This window comes from Leptosomus discolor, chromosome 3 (genome assembly GCF_034619465.1).
Source record: "Leptosomus discolor isolate bLepDis1 chromosome 3, bLepDis1.hap2, whole genome shotgun sequence".
In the NCBI taxonomy this organism is placed as follows: Eukaryota; Metazoa; Chordata; class Aves; order Leptosomiformes; family Leptosomidae; genus Leptosomus; species Leptosomus discolor.
Window position 1 is genome coordinate 19,314,618 of NC_141393.1, and position 18,943 is coordinate 19,333,560.

Genomic DNA, 18,943 nt, shown 5'->3' on the forward strand with positions numbered 1-18,943 from the left:
CATAACCAACCAAGCTCCTCCGTGCTTTGCGACCTTTCAGCGATCACAAAGGCTGTTTTATCTTCCAGTAAATTCAGCCTCTTGGACGTCCCAAGACGACGGCTCCGCTCGCTGCCTTGCAGCCGGGCCGCGGGCGCCTCCTGCTCCGCCAGCCCGGGCCGTCGCGCCCCCCCGGCCCCGGCTAAAGGCGAAGGCCCCGTCAGGCGTAGCCTGGAGCGCCCCTCTCCCCGCAGCCCGCTCAGCGCAGCCCGGCGCCAGGCCTGTGCTCACCCGCCGCCGGGGGCCCCGCCACCCACGCCCCCATTTTGTGGGGCCCTGGAGCCTGCGTGACCTGAGCGCGTACCGCACGGCCGCGGCGCCGTCACCCGGCGCTGAGCGCTGGCCTGAAGCGGACATACCGACGTGCCACACTGGCGGCGGCAGTTCTCCCGCTGCCCTAGCCCAACGAGCCGGCCGAGCCGAGCCAAACCCCGCCGCACGACCGGGCCGCTGCTGCAGGCCCGCACACACCACCCGCGCCGTGCAGGGAGGCGGAAGTTCGGCGGGCTGTTAGGGCCCTGCGGGGAAACCCCGGCCGCCCCTCGCTCCTCCCCGCCCCATCGCGCCCCTCGCCGAGGGGACACCCTGCTGCCCCGTACCGCCGCCGCCATTTCCCGCGCTAAGCTTGAGCTCGGCCCCCCTCGCCTCCACTGAGAGTGGGAAAGACCTCGGCTACTTCCCCCTCCCCGCCACGTACGATGGAACCTGCCCATAACTCGAGGGAAGGGCGCCACCACCACTCCCTCAGATGACTGCCAGACCCAGTGGTCAATCAGCGCCTTCCCTTTCCTCTAGGCAACCCAGTGCCCGCCCTCAAGTGGGAGGGGGGAGTGGGAGAGGCGGGCGGGAATGTTTACAAACAAGATTAGGGAGTAGAGGGATTGGGGGGAAATTAGGGAGGCGGAGCCAGCTATTGGCGCAGCCGCTGATCCAATGAGGGAACGCGCCGCGCGGCGGAAGGGCGGGGGGAGGTACGTAGAACGTTCTCTGCCCAACAGCCGCTAAGGTTCGCGGGCGCGCGCGCCCAATGAGCGCTCTGCGGGGGGAGGGAGGGGGCGCGAGCGCCTGAGTAGGAGCTGCTCCTCACGGCGCCCCCTCCTCCTGCCGCGCTCAGCCTATCCCGGCTGGGCCGCCCTGGGCTCGGCTCGGCTCGGCTCGGCTCCGCTCCCTGCTGTGGGGCGGGGAGGGCGGCCGGAGCAAGGGGGAGGGGAGCCGCAAGGGCATGGGCTGGCTCTGAGGGCCGGGGGAGGGAAGCCGACGTGCGTGTGCCTCCCTGTATTTTAATAACTGTTTGTTGTTGGGTGGTGTGGGGTTTTTGGTGATTTTTTTTTCTTCCCCGTTTTCCCCAAGGCGGAGGGGAGAACAGCTGCCCCTTCCCCCCCGCCCCCCCGCCGCCAGCACGCCTGCATGGCTCCTCTCCCCCGGAGCGCCCCTGGAAAATAAAATCCGCCTCAGGCCAGGTGACGTCCCCCGCCTCCGCGCTCACACACACGGGGAGCGGCAGAGGCGGGGGAGCGCCCGCCTGTGAGAACATGGAGGGACCCTCGGGCCCGGCGGAGGGAGGGGAGCTGCCGCTCCTCACTGTCAAGCACGAGCTGAGGAACGGTGAGCGGGGCGGGCCGGGGGAGGTCGTGGCGGGGGGGGGTGGGGGTGTCGACGAGGGGGCGCTCGGGGGAGCGCTCTGGCCGGAGGGCGGCGGGGGGCGGCGGGGAGGGCCTGCGCTGCCGGGACTTGGGGAAGAAGTGCTGAGAAAGGAGGTTCAGGAGAGTTGGTCGGGACCAGTAGGGAAATCTGGGTGAGGAAGAAAAAGAGGATGAGCTGAGAGACATGGGCAGGAGCGTGTGAGATGGGGGCGGGGGGGTCCCTTTTATTTCTGAAAAAAGTGTTGCAGTTGGACTTCTGCTGCGTGTCTGGCTTCTCTGTCCCACTTCCCCAGTGGTATTTGACGCTTTTGAAGGAGAGGTGTTAGGTTTTTTGTTTTTTTTTTTGGTTTTGTTTTTGTTTTTTTAATGGTGTGTTTGACTTTTATGGCTATGTCAGTATGGGGGGTGGGGTGGGGTGTTTGTTACAATCCTAAATGATGTCGTTTTATGTGACAGCTTTTCTCTGACCTCGGTGAAATGCCGGAATTGTAGGGAGGGTAACGTGCCAACATATTACCGCAGAGTTATCTGGCTTTTCAGCCTATGAATCTTCTTGTACCTCAGTAGTTGCTTGAAGACCCTCTGGAGAAGTAGTTCAACACGTGAAATATATGTGACTTTCCAAGATACAGCAGAACTGTTCTGTTGTAGGTTGTTGTGTTGGGGAAGATCTTTATATATTTTTTTTTAATAGGGACTCTGTGCTTCTCAGAAGTTTCCAGGCAACTTGAATACTGCAGTAAATGCAGATTTTACTGTTAATTTAAAAGTGCGTGTAAAACATAATCAGGATGCATATTCTCTGTATTTATTAACAATGGAGGTGCTATTAACCCATGTCCTTCATTCCTTTTCTCTCATCTTCTTTCTTCCTGATGAAGTAAAAGTGAGTGTATGATGCTGTTCATCGCAAAAGTTTGAGAGCCGCCCTCCCGGTTAATGTAATTGGCATTCTCTGCTGGGCCGATGGGAAAGGCAGGTGGTGGTTCTGGGTCTCCTCGGTCCCGTTCAGCCTTCTGTCCCCCTGTCACTCGGGTCTAGGGGCTCAGTGGAGGTGCCCCAGCGGACCGTAGCTGTCACTGCAGCTTTAAAAAAAAAAAAGTGCTCTTCCTGATAGCTACGCAGAAACCAAAGGGACTATAGTTTCCTTCTTTAAAGAAGAAGCAAAAGAGCTGGTGGAAAACATACTTGTCTCGTTGGCTGTTGCTAGATTTCACTATATAGGAGAAAAAGGGGTAAGGGGAAAGGAAGTGGTATTTTCCTAGCTGTGTCTAGGTTTCTTTTATAAAAGTTGAGGCAGCAATATCCCTGTGGGATAGTTAAAGATAGTTTGAGGAGTAAATACGTTCATATAAACTAGACAAAGAGCTGTCTAATATAATAAACAATTTTCATTTTGATCCTGATCTTAAAAGCTTTATAGATTCAGGAAGTATCAATACTTGCTTTCAATTTAAAAGTTCCCAACCTTGTTTGTGTCTTTTTAAGCTTCTGAAATTCAGCTTAATAGGAATCAGTTACGTCTTCCCTTATTCTCTTAAGTATTTAGAAAACTCTGCTTTCTGAAAAATGCTTTCTAGCAATGGCTTGTCTATTTCTGGAGCATTAGGGTGGAGGAGGGAGCTGCTCTGTCATGTACTCCTGGGAGACTCCTACTCCTGAAGGTGTCGATAGTGTCATTGCTATGCAAGACGTTGTGAAGATACTGTTTCAGAAGTTGTCTTTATACAATGACCAGAGATGTGATAATTTGAGGAGAAAAACTGCAGGCAGTTTCTGTTGATACAGAAATATATAAATAATCTATAGGATACTTTGAATATTTTTTTATAATTTTTTTTTTGTACTGGATTGGGCTGTGTGGGTGCCTAGCTGCTGGCTAGGGTCAACCCACCACAGTTTTTAAGTGTGCAGCATGATTATTTACTTTTGCTTCATTTTGGGAAAGAGGGTGAGGGGACGTGCAAGAACTAGAATTGGAGCCAGAGGATCTTTGTTGTTCTTAAATACTGAGGTTGTATACCATGAATATCCTTTTAATGTGCAATTTGTTTAGATTCTAGTGTTCCCCTCCTCTTTGTGTTCTTTCTTTGATGTTGCTAGCTCTGTGACTAATTGAATGATTTAGAATTACATATTGAAAGTAGCTGTCAGTTGGCAGATGAAAAAGAGGTCAGTCTACGCAGTGCTTTGTAAGAATGTACTGTTGTGGTAGAAGTAGTGGCTTCTTTGAGAAGGGAGTGTCTCATTTTCATATTGTGGCAGTTGTTGCTTGAACCTCTTGATAACAAACTCAAAGTACAAAGAACGATATATTCAAATCAAATAAATGTAGATGAACCTACACTTGGGCTTTTTGCAATTACTTGGGTCTTGGAATTACTCTAAAAATATTAAACAAGTTAGAGGCAGGCGTTGATTATGATCAAGTGAATAAGTGAACACACTATAAAACTTGAATTTAAGTTGAAATTAGTATCTTCAAGAATGAAACAGATGATTGTTTTTATCTTCAAGCAAGTATTGCGGCATATGAAAATGCATGGTTAGAGCATATGCAGTGCTTTATTCTACATAGCTCCCAGCTGATTGTTAACCCTATCATAGCATCATTTGACTTCTTTTAAACTTTGACTTTGAACTTACAGTGCTGGCTTTGATACGTAGGGTCAACCTTAATTTTAGCTCTATATCCCATATTCTTAGGTACTTGAAACTCGTATCTTGCGTGACCAAAAAGCAATTGCTGAAAAAAAAACATCACTTCATAGGCATGTAGATCAGGTCTGTGATAGGGAAAGAACTGTGGTGCGTAACGCTTGAGTGCCTCTGCAAGATGCCATGTGATTTGCTGTATTACAAATACTGGCACAGCTCTGTGTATATGTATTTTATTTTAATGGTGAAAGAATCAGAATGTCCCCCTACAGCTGGGGAAACTGTAAGTATGTGTGTGCTTCGATGATTGTTCCTTCAGTTGGTTATTTTGCAGGTTAGACACAGCAGTGACTTTTAGGACATGTTTAAGTTAATAATGATTTTTCTCCTAATACATTTAGCAACATTTTTTTCTTTCTTTCTTTTTTCTTTTCTTGTTGCACAAACAATTTCTTCCTTGATAGAAACCTCACAATTCAGCCTTTTCAGAATAGTCACCATCTTCCTTTTCTCACTTTGGGAAGGAAATGAGGTTTTGGGAAAAGTGGAATCATCATCTCTTTTCAGGAAGTAGAAGAAAAAATATGCCAAAGATCAAATGATAGGAAGTGGTGACTGTCTCTGTCACTGAAGCGCTATACTGAAAATAATAAGAAAATGAAATTTTCTGCAGCATCTCTTTCTGGAATCTTGTAAAGGAAAAGATTTTATTTTTTGAAGGCTAACCTCAGAGTTAGTACAACAAACAATCTTTTTGGAGACCTGAGAATTTATGTATTATTTACAGTGAAAAAAGAATATCATTGCCTCTTCATAGTTTCTGTTTCCTGGTATTGCCATGGAACTGAATAATGGCAAATGTAAAGCCTGTTAGAGAAAAATTTGTGTGATAGAGAAGGATACGGGCAGAGAGGGGAAAGACTTGTGACATAAGAAAGAAATGGAGCTGTTAACAGATGTCCCCCTTTCTGTTGGATTCTGTCGTAGCTCTTGTTTTTGGGAAAAAAAAAAAAAGATCAAAGGATCCTGAACCTTCAGTGTATGTGACTAGGTAAGAGGTTGCTCATCTTGCAGCATGCGTCTGTGCTCCCTGCTTTGCTCAATGAGAGGCAGAGATTCTTGAAGGGAAGTTGAGATGTGCCATGAATGCGTATAGGTGATAGGCCATATATATGTTGTCTGTTTTGCTTTAAGACATTGTTCTTTTCCTTTTGGGAAGTCTGTTTTGAAAAGGATACTGGATTCATTTTAATGCTATCACAAGCTTTGGACTGAAGAACTTGCTTTAGTTTGCAGTTTGTCTGGCTGTAATATGTGATAGCCCAGAAGTTAATGTAGCAATGAGCTGCAGGTCTCCAGAGGCAGAAGAATTTGGAACTTTCGCTTGAGTCAAATAGTCCAATTTATAATTCAGTATAAAACTATAAAAGGCTTCAGACAATAATGGGCTATTTGAAGGGTTTAATACTGCAAATTCTTAGTCACCCCTTGTTGAATGAGCACTTAAACTAAATGGATTTATTTGTAAACTGTAAGGTTTGTGTTAGATCATGAGGCATTGTCAAAATTCCTATGGCTAAAAAACATGATGAATCACGTATTACATAGTGTTCAGCCTTCGCTATGGAGTTACACCTGGCACCTCTACAGTATTCTATTTTTTTATTTTTAAAAGGAAATGTTCTTGTGAAAGTTTAAAGATACTTTTAAAATTGTGTTTTCTGTAAGGCACGGATTTTTTAATTTGACACTGTACTAGTCCTGTATATTGTTTAGAGATCAGGAGATATTAATAGTTGAATATTTCAAAGCTTGGGTTGCTTTTACTTCTGCTTTTCTCTTTTAAGCATTAAAATATATGTCTTTCCATATTGCTGTGGGAAGTATAAAGAGTGTTTTAAGAGAGTGAGTTTATGAATCATCCTTAATACAACTTAAGTCTCTGGATTTTACGCTTTACAGAATCAATACTTTTAACAACAAATTCCGAGACTACAAAATACTTTTTATTTATCTTCTGATAAGCTTTGATTATGAAGGAGGAGAATGATTATTGATGTTTTGTTTTGTTGGATTTTTGTTTTGTTTTTGTTTTGTGATGTTACACACTGTCACTTTGTTTGGTTATTGTGTTTTGGTTTGGGATCTATTGCGATTGTTTCCTCTTCCCATGTTTTGTTGAGATCTGTAAATATTTTATGCTAGCTCGGACAGATGGTTATAAAAGCTTTACCTGAGAGAGGATAATTCTGAAGTTTCCTGGTTAATGTCTGCATAAACTAATACATAAATACCTTCCATCAACATTTAAATTTTCAGTTGCTCTTCTTTTGTTGATGAATTAATATACATTCTTTTAACTTTTAACACTGTCTGAAGTGCCTGTGATTGAATTCAGTGTATTTTTTGTGTTGTACTAATTCGTGATGATAGTGAAGACCACAGTTGATTCATATCTTGTACTTAAATATAATTTCTTTTTGAAAGGTATGCAGTCTTTATATATCTGTTATTTTGATCTGACCATTTCAACTCTGTTCAGCATTAGGTTATCTATAGCAACTATTTGTTAGCATCTCACCTAATTACATTTTGGGTTTTTTTTGTCTATTATGTGATGTATGCTGTTACTGCACGTTAAGCTTCTAGCTAACCACAGAGGTGCTTCTAGTGACCTCCTTGTGATTCATCTCATAATAATGACAAACCTCATAGCAAAATCACCTCTGTAATAGCAAAAGGGCTACTGCTGATGAATACAAATGGATCTTAACATGGAGCATTTTCCAGATCAGACTGTTGTGGGTCTGGTTCATTAATCTCAGATGTCTGCTCTTCTATCTTTATTTCAGCTTCTGATGTGCAAATGATAACTTTGGTGGGGTAGTTTTCTGCAGCTTCAGTCTATTTTCATAATGGTAATGATAGTTTCATGTCATGTTCCCCACGGCCTTTCATGCTTCTGAATTTCCACATGTTGTATTCTGCTTAGATGGTGCTTCAGAGGTCTTTGTCATCTTTGGCTCTGTAAAGTTTTGGCTTCCAGGACTTCTGGAATGGGATCAGCAGCTTTGTGAGATCTTGAATTTTTTTTTCAGTTCAGATGGTCTTCTCCTTAAGTATCTAATATTATAGAGAATGAACAGTTGTCACCCCAGTTATCTTAGTTGTGATACTAGAGTTCAGAATAACATGAATTGCATTTTCTCATCTTTGAAGTGGGTTCAGAACTGTGTGCATGTTTTATTTTTTGCTTTAAATTCTTTGTTGGCCTAAGAAGAACACAGGTAGTCCTTGAGATGCTATGCTTTTTAAATTCTGTTTTAAGTTTGTAAGATAGTTCCCTGTCCTGATTAAATGGTACTTTTGTTCAGCGACCTGACAATTACTAGTTGGTGATAGCCTGTCACATCTCAAGGACTGTGGAATATTTGTCACTTCCCTTCACAAATAGTTCTCAGTTGCTGTAACCATTTACAATCAAAGTACAATTTTATATATAGCGGAAAACCAGTATAACATCCTAGATGCATTTTCGTCAGTGTCTAACAAGCAGTAGTTGTGTGGTTTCTGTTATGTGGTGATTTTTGTTCCCCCCCCCCAAAGGAATGTGCTAGTTTTGCTTAATTTCAAGGAAAAACACCCACTCTTCTCTCTGAGTAAGGGATAATTTTGAAGTTTGTGTTCATATAACTTTGAAAAGAACATCTGTTCTTTGCTGCTGTGACTTAAAGAAGTACATCTGTTAGGTGAGTGGATATGGGCCTTTCTCTGAAGTAACAGCTTAGAATCGAGTTGATCTTGGTACTGGACACCTAAGAGTTTGGAATATTACAAAATGTCTTCTATCCTGTTTTCCTTCTTGCTTTCCCTGTTCTGCTTTAAATTGTCTGAGATTCATTATTCTACTCAATAAAATTGCAGAGCTGGTCTCACATTGCAGAGAATAGCAGAGACAAGTCACAGCTTTCAGGCAGAAGTTGTCTTTGAAGATTGCTTAATTTAGTTCAGTAGAGGAAGTTCTAGTTTTGTTTGTTGCTTCAAAACCTGTATGCAATGGAGTCCAGAAACAGAGGACATGGCACATTTCAATTTGGAAACAGCCACTGTTAAGTGTTGTTTTGTAAGATCTCAAAAGTACAATTAAAAGCAAATAGTCATTACATGGTACCATCTTACACAGTTCTTAGTTCATACTTGGCGGTCTCAAAGTTCAAGTATAGTGCAGGTGACAGTCACGTCTCTTACATCATCTGGAGATGGTTCATCAAACAGAAATACTTTGTTCCAGAGTTAAACATACTTTGTTCCAGAGTTAAACAGAGTCCTACTTCCAGGGGGCCAAGAATGATAATACTCCACTCCATGGATTGGTGTCTCTGCGTATGGAGGTTTGTCTTTGCAGTGGGACTATTTCTAGATATTTGCTTTCTTTTTACCTTCAGAGATGATAATTGCGACTGGTACCACTGTTTCCTCTTTGTCTTTATGGATGCCATGATGTCTTGGCCTTTCCTGTTAGTCTTTGATTCTGGATTGATCTGTTGTATCATGCTGTTGCCCTGAGCTGCATACTCTCCTTCTTACCATGTTGGTCCAATGCTGATTACTGTGGGCTACAGTGGAAAATCAGTAAATGGAATATTTTCCTAATTGTGCACTTATGCAGTTAGCTTGTCTCCTAGAAGGTGCTGTCAGCTTGCTACTTTTTTTTCATGATATACCACCATCCTTTATACCGCTGTGTCATGTGTAGCTTTGGATCATTTGTGGAGAAACTCTCATCCTGTTGCCTTGGGCAGTACTTTCTTCTTGTCCAAGCATAGTTCCCTTCCTTGGTAGTCTTCAGCTGATCTGTCAACAGACTTGAAGAAAAGGGACATGGAAAAGTAAATTTTCTGTTTCCAAAACTGCTTCCCTTGTGCTCAATTCTTAAATTAAAAGCTTTCCCAAAGCTGCCATTTCTGAATGGCATCTTTGCATACACTGAAATGTTATGGTACTATTTTGCTAGAAATACTGCTAGTTAGATGCTAGAGTGTATATCCTGTTGCACTCTTGACAGATATGTTGTCTTCGTGCAGGTTGCACAGGCAGGTCAGGTTCTGCTAGCAATCCCAGCATGATGAAGCCTGTGAGGTGGGAGGAAGAAGCCTTTCATTGTTCTGTCAGTGCTAGTAGTAGTGACCTTCTTGTTGCAATCGTTTAAAGCCTCTCAAACTTGGAACAATTGTCTTGTAAGTGCAGAAAGCATTCCTTGTGAAAGGTCTTCCAGCAGTGGTCATTTGGGTTCTTGGGAGTGACTGATGATGCAAATAACTAATCTTTGGGGATTTATGCTCCTGAAAGCAAGTTGAAGGAGATGTCTGTATGATGACTTTCGTTCTGGAAAAATTGCACCTCATCTCAGCTAGAATGTTGAAAAGTGCTGCACCTGGTTTCAGTGGATGAAGACAAAGAACTGCTGAAGCAATGTAATTGGAAAGAATGTGGCACAGACACTAGTGCTTGAGCTTGCTTTTCTTGGGGTATGATATCGGAGATGGACTGAGTGCAGCAACTGAGGCTGCTGGAGGAAGCCATTGCCAGCCATGGGAATACTGGGAAAAGTGCTTTCTAAGAATTGTTAATCTTGTAGCTTTGAAGACTTGTCATTATTTATCTATTTAGGATAATGATGCTTCTTACTTTACAGGGTGTAATTCTGAGAGGGTGTTTGTATGTCTCAAGTGTCCTATCACACCTCTGTGTTATGCAGCACCTTTTAGCTATCTGATCTTGTGGGCTAGCTTTTTTCCCTGGTGTAATGCAAAAAGAATGAGGTGGAACTTATTTTATAGGGATCATATGCTTATTTGTGATGTAGATTTTCCCTTTTACTATGTAAAGAATATTACAATAACCTTCAACACATTTAATTTTATTTTTGTTTAGGATAAGACAGTTAAAACATCCTAAATGGAAGTAAAAATGGATTTAAGTGGATAGTGCAAAATTACATCTCACAATGAAACAAGTACATAATTCAAACTAGGTATCACTCAGCTTTTTAGTATGTAACTTCATGAAAGTGGGAGAGGTTTTATTAATGTTACTGAACGTGAAATACAAGTTAAATTTAGTTTAAGGTACAGCTTAGGTTAATGGATTGAGTTTAGCACTTGATCTCTTTTTAAGACTATAGCCAGCATTACGAATCTTCAGTGTGTTACTGGAGATGCAGCGTTTCTCTGTGTTCCACTCTGTCTTCCTATTCAATTCCAAGAATGTGGCGGGATTAAATGACTGTTTTGCTTTCTAGAAGGGTGTTTAATTGGAAAGCCTTCTGCTGACAGCTCTTAAAGGATGTGAGATGGTAAAACCTTTCTGGAGTACTCTATAATGGAAGCTCCAAATCAGTGGATTTCTCAGTGAAAAATTTATTCCCACTTCCGAGTTCAGCACTTGCTTAGCTAGTATCCAGAGTTGTGTGTCCTCAATCTCTTCAGTGACATCCACTGCTTCATTAAAACTGTGGACACTCTAGCGTCAGTCTCTTTGGGATAGTCCCTGACTCTTGCTGTCCCTGGCAGGACAGTCACCGTTCTGAAACGGCATACATTGAGTACCGTTCTCAGTACTTGTTGAGAAGAGTAATGTGTAATACGAAGTGCGTAAAGACAGGCTGCTTTCTGACTGTGACATAATGTGCTGTAATTATATAGACACTTAACTCGGTCTAGATTTGCCTTAGCTGCTATTACTCCATTCTTGGCATGTGAGTGCATCTTCCCCACTGCTGACTTCAGCAATGACTGTGGTGTAGCACTAGCAACAGTATTTATTCTATTTGCAGTGAAAATAGTACAGCAAGCTTCAGTTCAGCTCATATGGTGCATGTTGCCTCATTGAGTTATTATTGATTCTGGTACTGTCTTGCCTAGTACATGTTATTGGAAAGGAACTGATCACAAAAGTAGTATTTCTCTAATAATTTCACTGTGCTGTATGTTCATGTTTGGTTTTAGTTTGCCTTTTTTCCTTTTTTTTTTTTTAAATGTAGTGTTAGGGTAGCTTGTAGATTCCCTTAGATTTGCAAAAATCATTGTCATGTGTACTTCTGTATGTACAAGAAAAAAAATCCTGAAAGCTGTTACAGACTTCCTAATCTCCCAGTAATTGCAAGTGGTCTCTCTGCACTCATTACAAGTTTAATTAATGACTCATAAAGATGAATGATAAGAACTGAAAATAATATTTTAGATGAGTTTTCATCAAGGCCTTGCATGAGCACTAACGTTATCCTATCCCAACTAGATACATTTTGTGTATGTGTACAGATTCCTAGGATTGTTGGAATAAGTCACGCATTTGCTTTTTCATTTATTTAGTTGGGATTTTTTATGCTTGTTCCTCCTTTGCAGAGATATGTCTTTCTGAAGCTTTAAGTTTTCTGTTTTGTTTTGACTTGTTGAGTTATTTGAGTTCTCTGAATGAAGATTAACTATGTATTTTGATAATTAATACAGAAGGCATACTGTCTTGATAAAGACAAGTTTCTTAGAAATACCAAACCAAATGAGAATTTCTGTTGAATGGAGTAAGTTAATTTCAGTGTCTTCTGTCAAAGAGTGTTCCTCTTTTGGTTAAGAGATCTCTTTATACTTGAAATCTGTGGTGCTGCTACTGAAAGCTTCTTGCACATCTTTCCTAAGCCCTTTTTTTCATTAGCCTTTAGACATAACTTGGCTTGAAGTCCTCTTTGAGAGGCATTCTTTTAGCAGCCATGCCAGCTTCTGCTGCTTGATGCTGCATCTTTAATTGTGCTAGTAAAACTGCTTATGCAGCTGCTCGTTAAAGTGGATCAGGGAACTGAACTTGGTTAGGAATAACAAAACTTAGTTATTTTTTTGCCTTACTGGTTTTAACCTGGATCATCAGCTTTGCTGAATGGCTTGCAGTCATATTGATGTAAATGGAGAGATAATATTATGATAGGAATGAAAGATGGAAAATATTGGGACCTGCTTAAGGCTTTCTTTTAGCAGCTTATAAAAAAAAAAAAAACAAAACCAAAACCCACAAAAACCACTCAAAAAAACCAAACAAAAAAAAGCAAAAAACAAAACACAAAAAAACTCCCAAAACAACAACCCCCCCCCAAAAACCCCAAAAAACCAACGCCCCAAAAAACATCATCCAAACAACCAACCCAACAACAAACCAAGCCACCACAATTCCTTTTATAAATAGGGCTCTTCACTTCTGTGCTTAGAGAAATGTCTGTTAGACCAGAAAAAATGCTCAGTAGTATAGATTTGTATAAATGTCAAACGTCCTACTCCCAAACTCCCCAACAAATGAAACAACTTTGTAGTAGCTTAGACTTTTCCAGACTTACTGGCTATGTAGACTCAAGGTCTTTCCTACTTGATAGTAGTGGAGGGTCTTTACAGGTTTGGTAATACTATGTTAAATGCATTAATAGTTCTTGGTCTTCTGCTTATGTCATCCCAAGCACCATATAATCCAGGAACATGAGCGTTCAGGGTGCTAGGGCTAAGGGTGACCTGATTGCTATTTCTGTGTGATTAGAGATTACAGACATGGTGGAACTAAACTCTTTTCAGAGGTGCACAGTGATAGGATGAAAGATGGTGTATACAAGCTGCATGGGCTTCAGTTATTATTCTGTGATTTTTATACCTCCAGGAACACCGATGACAACAAGGAAATTGATCTCCTTTGCTTTTGAAGTTAAAAGAATACAGTGTTCAACTGGAATGTCCTTTTAGTGCTGCTTATTTCGTTCATCTGCTCTTATTTTTACTGAAGCTGTAGCAATATGTCGAAATGATGTTTCAGTGTACTACATGTCTGATGTGAATTTTTTTTTCTTCAGCAAATTTGACAGGCCATGCAGAGAAGGTTGGCATTGAAAACTTTGAACTCCTGAAAGTTCTTGGAACAGGGGGTAAGATGCACTGTTTTTCTAAGCTGAATGTTGGAAGCATTACTCTTAAGTATAGTTTTGTTTTCTAGCTGAGGTTTTGGTAATTGGAACATCCTTTAGGAAGTTTTATCACTTTTGTATTGCATAGCATAATTTCTTCACTTTTTTCTCACGAATACTGTGCAAAATTGGAGGTCACATCTTCTAACAACACGTTTGAAGATGTACTTTTTCTTTAAAAAAAAGGAAAATAAATGTCTTGATTTGTGACAATTTTATACAATTTGTGAAAAATCTGATCAAGTTAAGGCATGATCTTAATAAATTCATGATAATTTCATTACATTTTCAGGTATCTTTTAACAGTAATGTTAGTACATTATTGAATAGGATGCTCCACTCTTTGTGGTTTAGAGTTGGCATTGGCTCTACTAGTCTTTTCCTGTCCTCTTCAAGTCCCAGTATTTTTTAAGATGGAAAATGTTCACTGTTATATTGTGAATTTCAGCACGATGTTGGAGGTTGTAGGATGTTGTAGGATTGCTGACTGTAACCAACAAAAAAGCTTTGTTTCTCCTTCATTAAAGGGACACCCACACAGAGGCCTATACACAGACCAAAAGTAATGGGTTTTATTCTTAGTGTGTTTACACTTTTTTTTTGTCAGTATTAACATCAGATGCAGTGTTGAGTAGGTTGGATAATGATGTAGGCGGACTATCATCAAGGTCTGTGGAAGTTATAAGTTAGTTATATTAAATTTTGGGTGGTATCAGCCATTAATGGCTAGCAATGAGGCTATAATTGCACAAGCATTACTGAAAAGAGGAAAGGGTTTTGATTTTCACGTTTAGCTGTCATACAGATTCTTTCATAACTTCATTAAGCTGTTAAACTGCCTGAGAGTATATTTTTCTGTTCCTGAAGTAATTTTTTTTAAAATTTAAATTTAACAGGCTTAACAATTCAACCCTTGCTGTTAAATTTCAGCAGTTAGTGGTAGAGGCAAGGAAGCTTTAATATTCATAGATACATGTAGAGTAGGTAGAAGCAGCAATGCTATTCTGAAGCAGTCAATATTGGTCTGAGCGGGGTTGACAAAAATGAAATTACTTACAATTATACATTTATGAGGATGTCTGTCTCTCCTGCTGATGGAAACATTCTCTGGATTTTTAGTATATGTGCGTGTATATGAAAACCAATCTCATTTCTGAATTTTGTCCTTTTCCCTTATGACTGCCATTAGTCTGAGATCACCTTAACATTACAACTATTGCATTTGGAGTTTGAAGTAAGTTTTGGTGGTTTGTAAGTGTCAGTCTTCAAGTTCAGACTAGTAGCAGCCTGACATTCTCCTACTGTCTTTAGGCAACACCTCTGAAATACCCCTTTATGCTCCTGTTACTGTTGTCTGTCATTCATTGCTACCTTCCATGCCTGCTCTTCTTCATGAACGAATTAGCCAAATTTCTCTTGGCCTGGGCTACTCCTAATCATAGCAGGTAGTCCTTAGGCTCATAGTGCAAACCTATCCTTTTCCCTCAGGTTAACAGGGTAATTTTTGTGAGTGATACCTTTCAGAAAAAGCGACTTCAATGGATTGACAATGGCATTGACAGTGTGTATACGTGTGAAAAAAAAAAGCTGAGAAAGCTGACTGTCTTCATCCTGCTCTAGTAGTCCTATTGCTCCAGAAACATCATCTGTTTTAGTAGACTTCGAACTATTTCAAGAACTGACTAAAAAATTCCTCCAAACTCTAGGAATCCAAGGACACCTTGGGTATCTTGGAATGGCATTTGTAGGAAGAGTAGTATTTTTTTGGTCAAGGAAATGCTAGTTGCACTTTTTTAGTATTTAATTTCAGTCATAGCCTGAGGTTCTTGCTTTGGAATTCTGGACCATCAGGGCAGTCAAGAAACTTTGTTCAGTCTTAAGCATGTCACAGCTAAGACTAGTGCACTAGGTGTGCCAGCGGTTGTTGTTTGCCAATTACGGAACAGCATTAAATGCAAATGTCCTGATCAGAATGGAGCTAGTTCTGTTTGCTTTTGGGGAGGTGACCATCCGTGAATTGTCAGTTTTGCAGTAACATGGAATTGCTGAAAACAGGACTGGAATGGACTTGAAGAGGTCCTCTAATTGCTTGGCCCAAGATTCAGGCAGTTATCCTCATCATCCCTGACAATGATTCATTACTAAGTCTCCACTAGTAGAGATTCTGCAGCCTTCCTAGATGTTCTTGCTGCGGATTTTTAATTTCCTAGCTTGAGAAGGTTCTGGGGATGGCAATAAGCAAAAATACTCTCTCCTTCTTGCAAGAGGTTTCCAAAAGAACGTTATTTCACGACAGGATATACCTGTGTTAAGGCATTTCTTCTGTAAATATTGACCAACAATTTTGATGCAGTTCTGAACACCATCTTCACTTTCAGTCTGTTTCTAATTGTTATGGTCGGGAGAGTTTGTGTCCTTTCATTGACTCAATGGAGAGGAACAGAAACTGAAGCAAGATGTTGGCCATTTGGCTAAGATGATCCTGAAATGTTCTACTGTGAAATAAATTTTTGTGAATATTTGGCCCACTGTTACAGAACCACAGAGAACTTGTACAAATTGACTCTGGTGCTGTTAGTTTAATAACATGAAGACCCCTTTGTAAAAACTTAGTTTTTACGAAGTTCTAGAACTACCTTCTCAGTAACGAGACTTGCTCTGTAAGAATGGAAAACCAACTTAAATGCCATAGACCTTGCTTTTTTCCCCCACAACTTCCATAGCAGAGGGATTATTTTTCAGAAACTTAAGACTCTAACCACCTGTTTGCATGCAAACTTTGCTACAGTATCTTCAGAGTGTTGTGTCATGAGTTGTGGGGTCCTGTTCAGGCCTGCAACTTCTTGTTCTTGTACTTGAATTGAGGTTTGGAGGAGTGAGTATGACTACTCTAACTTCTCAGTTCTTTGTACCAGAATATATATTTACTTGGGGGAATGAGAAGCAGCATGAAGAAAAATCTATAATCACAATCATGTAAGTCAAAAATATTTGGAATAGCAAGCTTTTATTGCAGACTTGTCTTAAATGATACTGTGCAAAAGTCAGGCCTCATTTAGAACTTGTACGCTCTTGTACGAGATTATTCATCTGCGTTTCGGTTGTCATCCTTAGGCTTTCTCTCATAAAAAATGAGGAAGAAGTTCAGAAGATATTTGCATGCCTTCTGTATTGATAAGTAAAAGTCTGAATTATCTTGTTCTGTAGGTTTTATCCTATTAGAATAAGAAAGGAGGTTATCTTCTTCAATGTGTATCTAACTGATTTTTTTTATCTATGATAGTTGCCAATCTAATTATAGTGAAGCTAAGTGCCATCCCTCTAAATGGTAACTGCCTGTTGGCTGCGTTGCAAGTTGCAGGTGCTTATTAGATGCCTTTTGCCTTTCAGCCAGAAAAAAAAAAGTGATAATTTTTTCAGAAATTTGAAATATTTCAAGTATTTTCTAGTGGTGATGGGGGGGGTGTTATTTTGTTGAATATGGGGGTTTTTTTCTTCCCTTTCCACCCCTCTTTGTTTTTAATCAAGGTCTATGGGGAAGGCACGGTGATTCCTGGCACCCAGGGACCTCTCCAAACAGCCATTGTATCTCCATTAGTGACTTGCCCCCAGATTATGGGCAGGATAAGAGAGAACCGTGGGGTTTTTTGGTTTTGGGGTGCTGTTTTTTTTTGACAATTTTGAGAACTTCTCTGTTGTTTCACATTAGTAAATTCTGTGAAGTTGGAGATGGGGTTGGGGTTGAGGCCATCTTAGACAAACTGATTCACAGAGACACAAGGGATACTACTGCTTTTTTGGGAGTATTTAAAGAAAAATGAGGAAGAAAGCATCTAATGGCTTCTATTTACATGTTGCTGTGTATTTTTAAGCAAGAGCTGTCTTTACTCTGGCAGTGAAAGCCTTATCCTGGTGTGAGCTTTTAGGTATTACTGATATTACTGTAATGTAGCTAATGCTAAATGAAAGTTGTGATGCAGTTTTAAAATTCTTCACTGTGGAATTATGTGGCATACAAAGTGTTTTCAAACTATCTGATACTTAAATGATCTACAGTAATGCAAGGCAGAATATATTGCAACATCACAGTCATATTAAGTGATGACTGTAGATGCTATTTTAAGTAATTATAATATTTTAAATATAGTCTGCTATGAAGCATCTGGAATAACTAAAGATACTCAAAATATGTTAAATGACACCTTGCTTGAGTTGTGGTAGTTCTGTATAAACTTAGTGCTGGGTTTTTGCAGGTAATAGCAGTGAAGATTTATTTAAACTTTCATTTTCAAGTTTAATTTTTTTTGTCTTTTTAAAAAATAAAGATTATTAGAAATGGTGTCCTTGTGTACTGATGTTTCTCCTGTGGAAGTGATTTTTTTTTATAACATTGTCTTCATGCTATGGCTTAGCATGATTTCATACTTACTATTTTCTTTAATTTGCATTTCTTTCTTGCATTCCTTTATGTCTCGTTTGTTCTTGTACACGCTCAGTTGGAAGCGTGCTTGTTGTATTTTGTTTTTTTGGTGTTAAAAGAATATCATATTGTATGTGTTCCCCTTTTGACCTGAGTCTTACAGGAAAAGCCAAAGAAGCAAAAATATGAGTTAGTAGCCTTTTAATCTGAGTTGGATCCTTCTATGTTGCATTAAGGATCTATTAATAGAATACACTTCCCTGTTGAAGATATCAGTAAAACAAAATACATGACAGTATGCCACTGTTAATAAAGCTATTAATGATGTACTTGTTGCTCTGGGAGCAACTTGACTGCTCTGACTTGCCAGTGTTCTACTTAGCGTATACTTTCTGAAATTCAAGTCTGTTATTAAGTTCTATTCTCCTACTGTTACTGTATAGCCTTGCTAATTTGGAATTTTAAGATTTCCTGTCCACTGAATTCATTTTTCCAGCTGTCCCTCCTATCCAGTTAAAGCTTTTCTTTCCTGTGACATAGAAAACTAGTGTCTGTTCTATAGAACAAGGTTACTTTACAGCAAAGTAATCTAATTGCTTCCCAAAGCTGTGAAGGGAACAACAAGAGAAAGTGGCTGTGTTGGTTTATGCACGCCCACTTGGCTTATTTGTTTTGTTCTTTGTAAGTGTGTTTTTAAAATAAAAAAATTGTTAATGTAGAGTGCATTCTGGGTCATACATTTTTCTACACACAGATTATTCTTTTTTGCTACTCAACCATTGCTGCTTATGATTTTAATAAGTGCCACTTTCATTCAGTCTTTTAGCTGTGCTTAAGAAAAGACAATACAAGTGGTTCTTGGGCATGTGCCCTAATAATCCCATCTACGGTTTGAACTACAGTCCACTAATGAAGACAAAAAATAATAGAAACAAGAATATAACTGTCTTATATAAAGGAGAACATTTTTTTACGTGGTCTTTTGGAATTTAGTGCTTATATGGGAAGGATAGTCTCCTTATATGCGGAAGACAGAATCTGAAGGATATATTCATAGCCTTCAAGAAGAAAATTGGTAGGATGAATGTCAGATTTAAATAATTAGCTCAAAACCCTTGTTATACAAGAAGGTATAATGTAGTTCCATCTGAGAGGTTAGAAAGTATTCTGATAAAGACTGTGAAATTGTTA

General features: G+C 40.3%; 1 protein-coding gene across 1 annotated transcript in view; it reads left to right on the plus strand.

Moving 5' to 3' along the window:
- Positions 1-1,571: 1,571 nt before the first annotated feature.
- Positions 1,572-18,943, plus strand: part of RPS6KA5 (ribosomal protein S6 kinase A5) — an 80,462-nt gene continuing 63,090 nt past the window's right edge. The window contains exons 1-2 of the mRNA XM_086463423.1: positions 1,572-1,644; positions 13,222-13,293. Coding sequence (XP_086319549.1) covers positions 1,572-1,644; positions 13,222-13,293 — 145 coding nt within the window. The remainder of the gene's footprint in view (positions 1,645-13,221; positions 13,294-18,943) is intronic.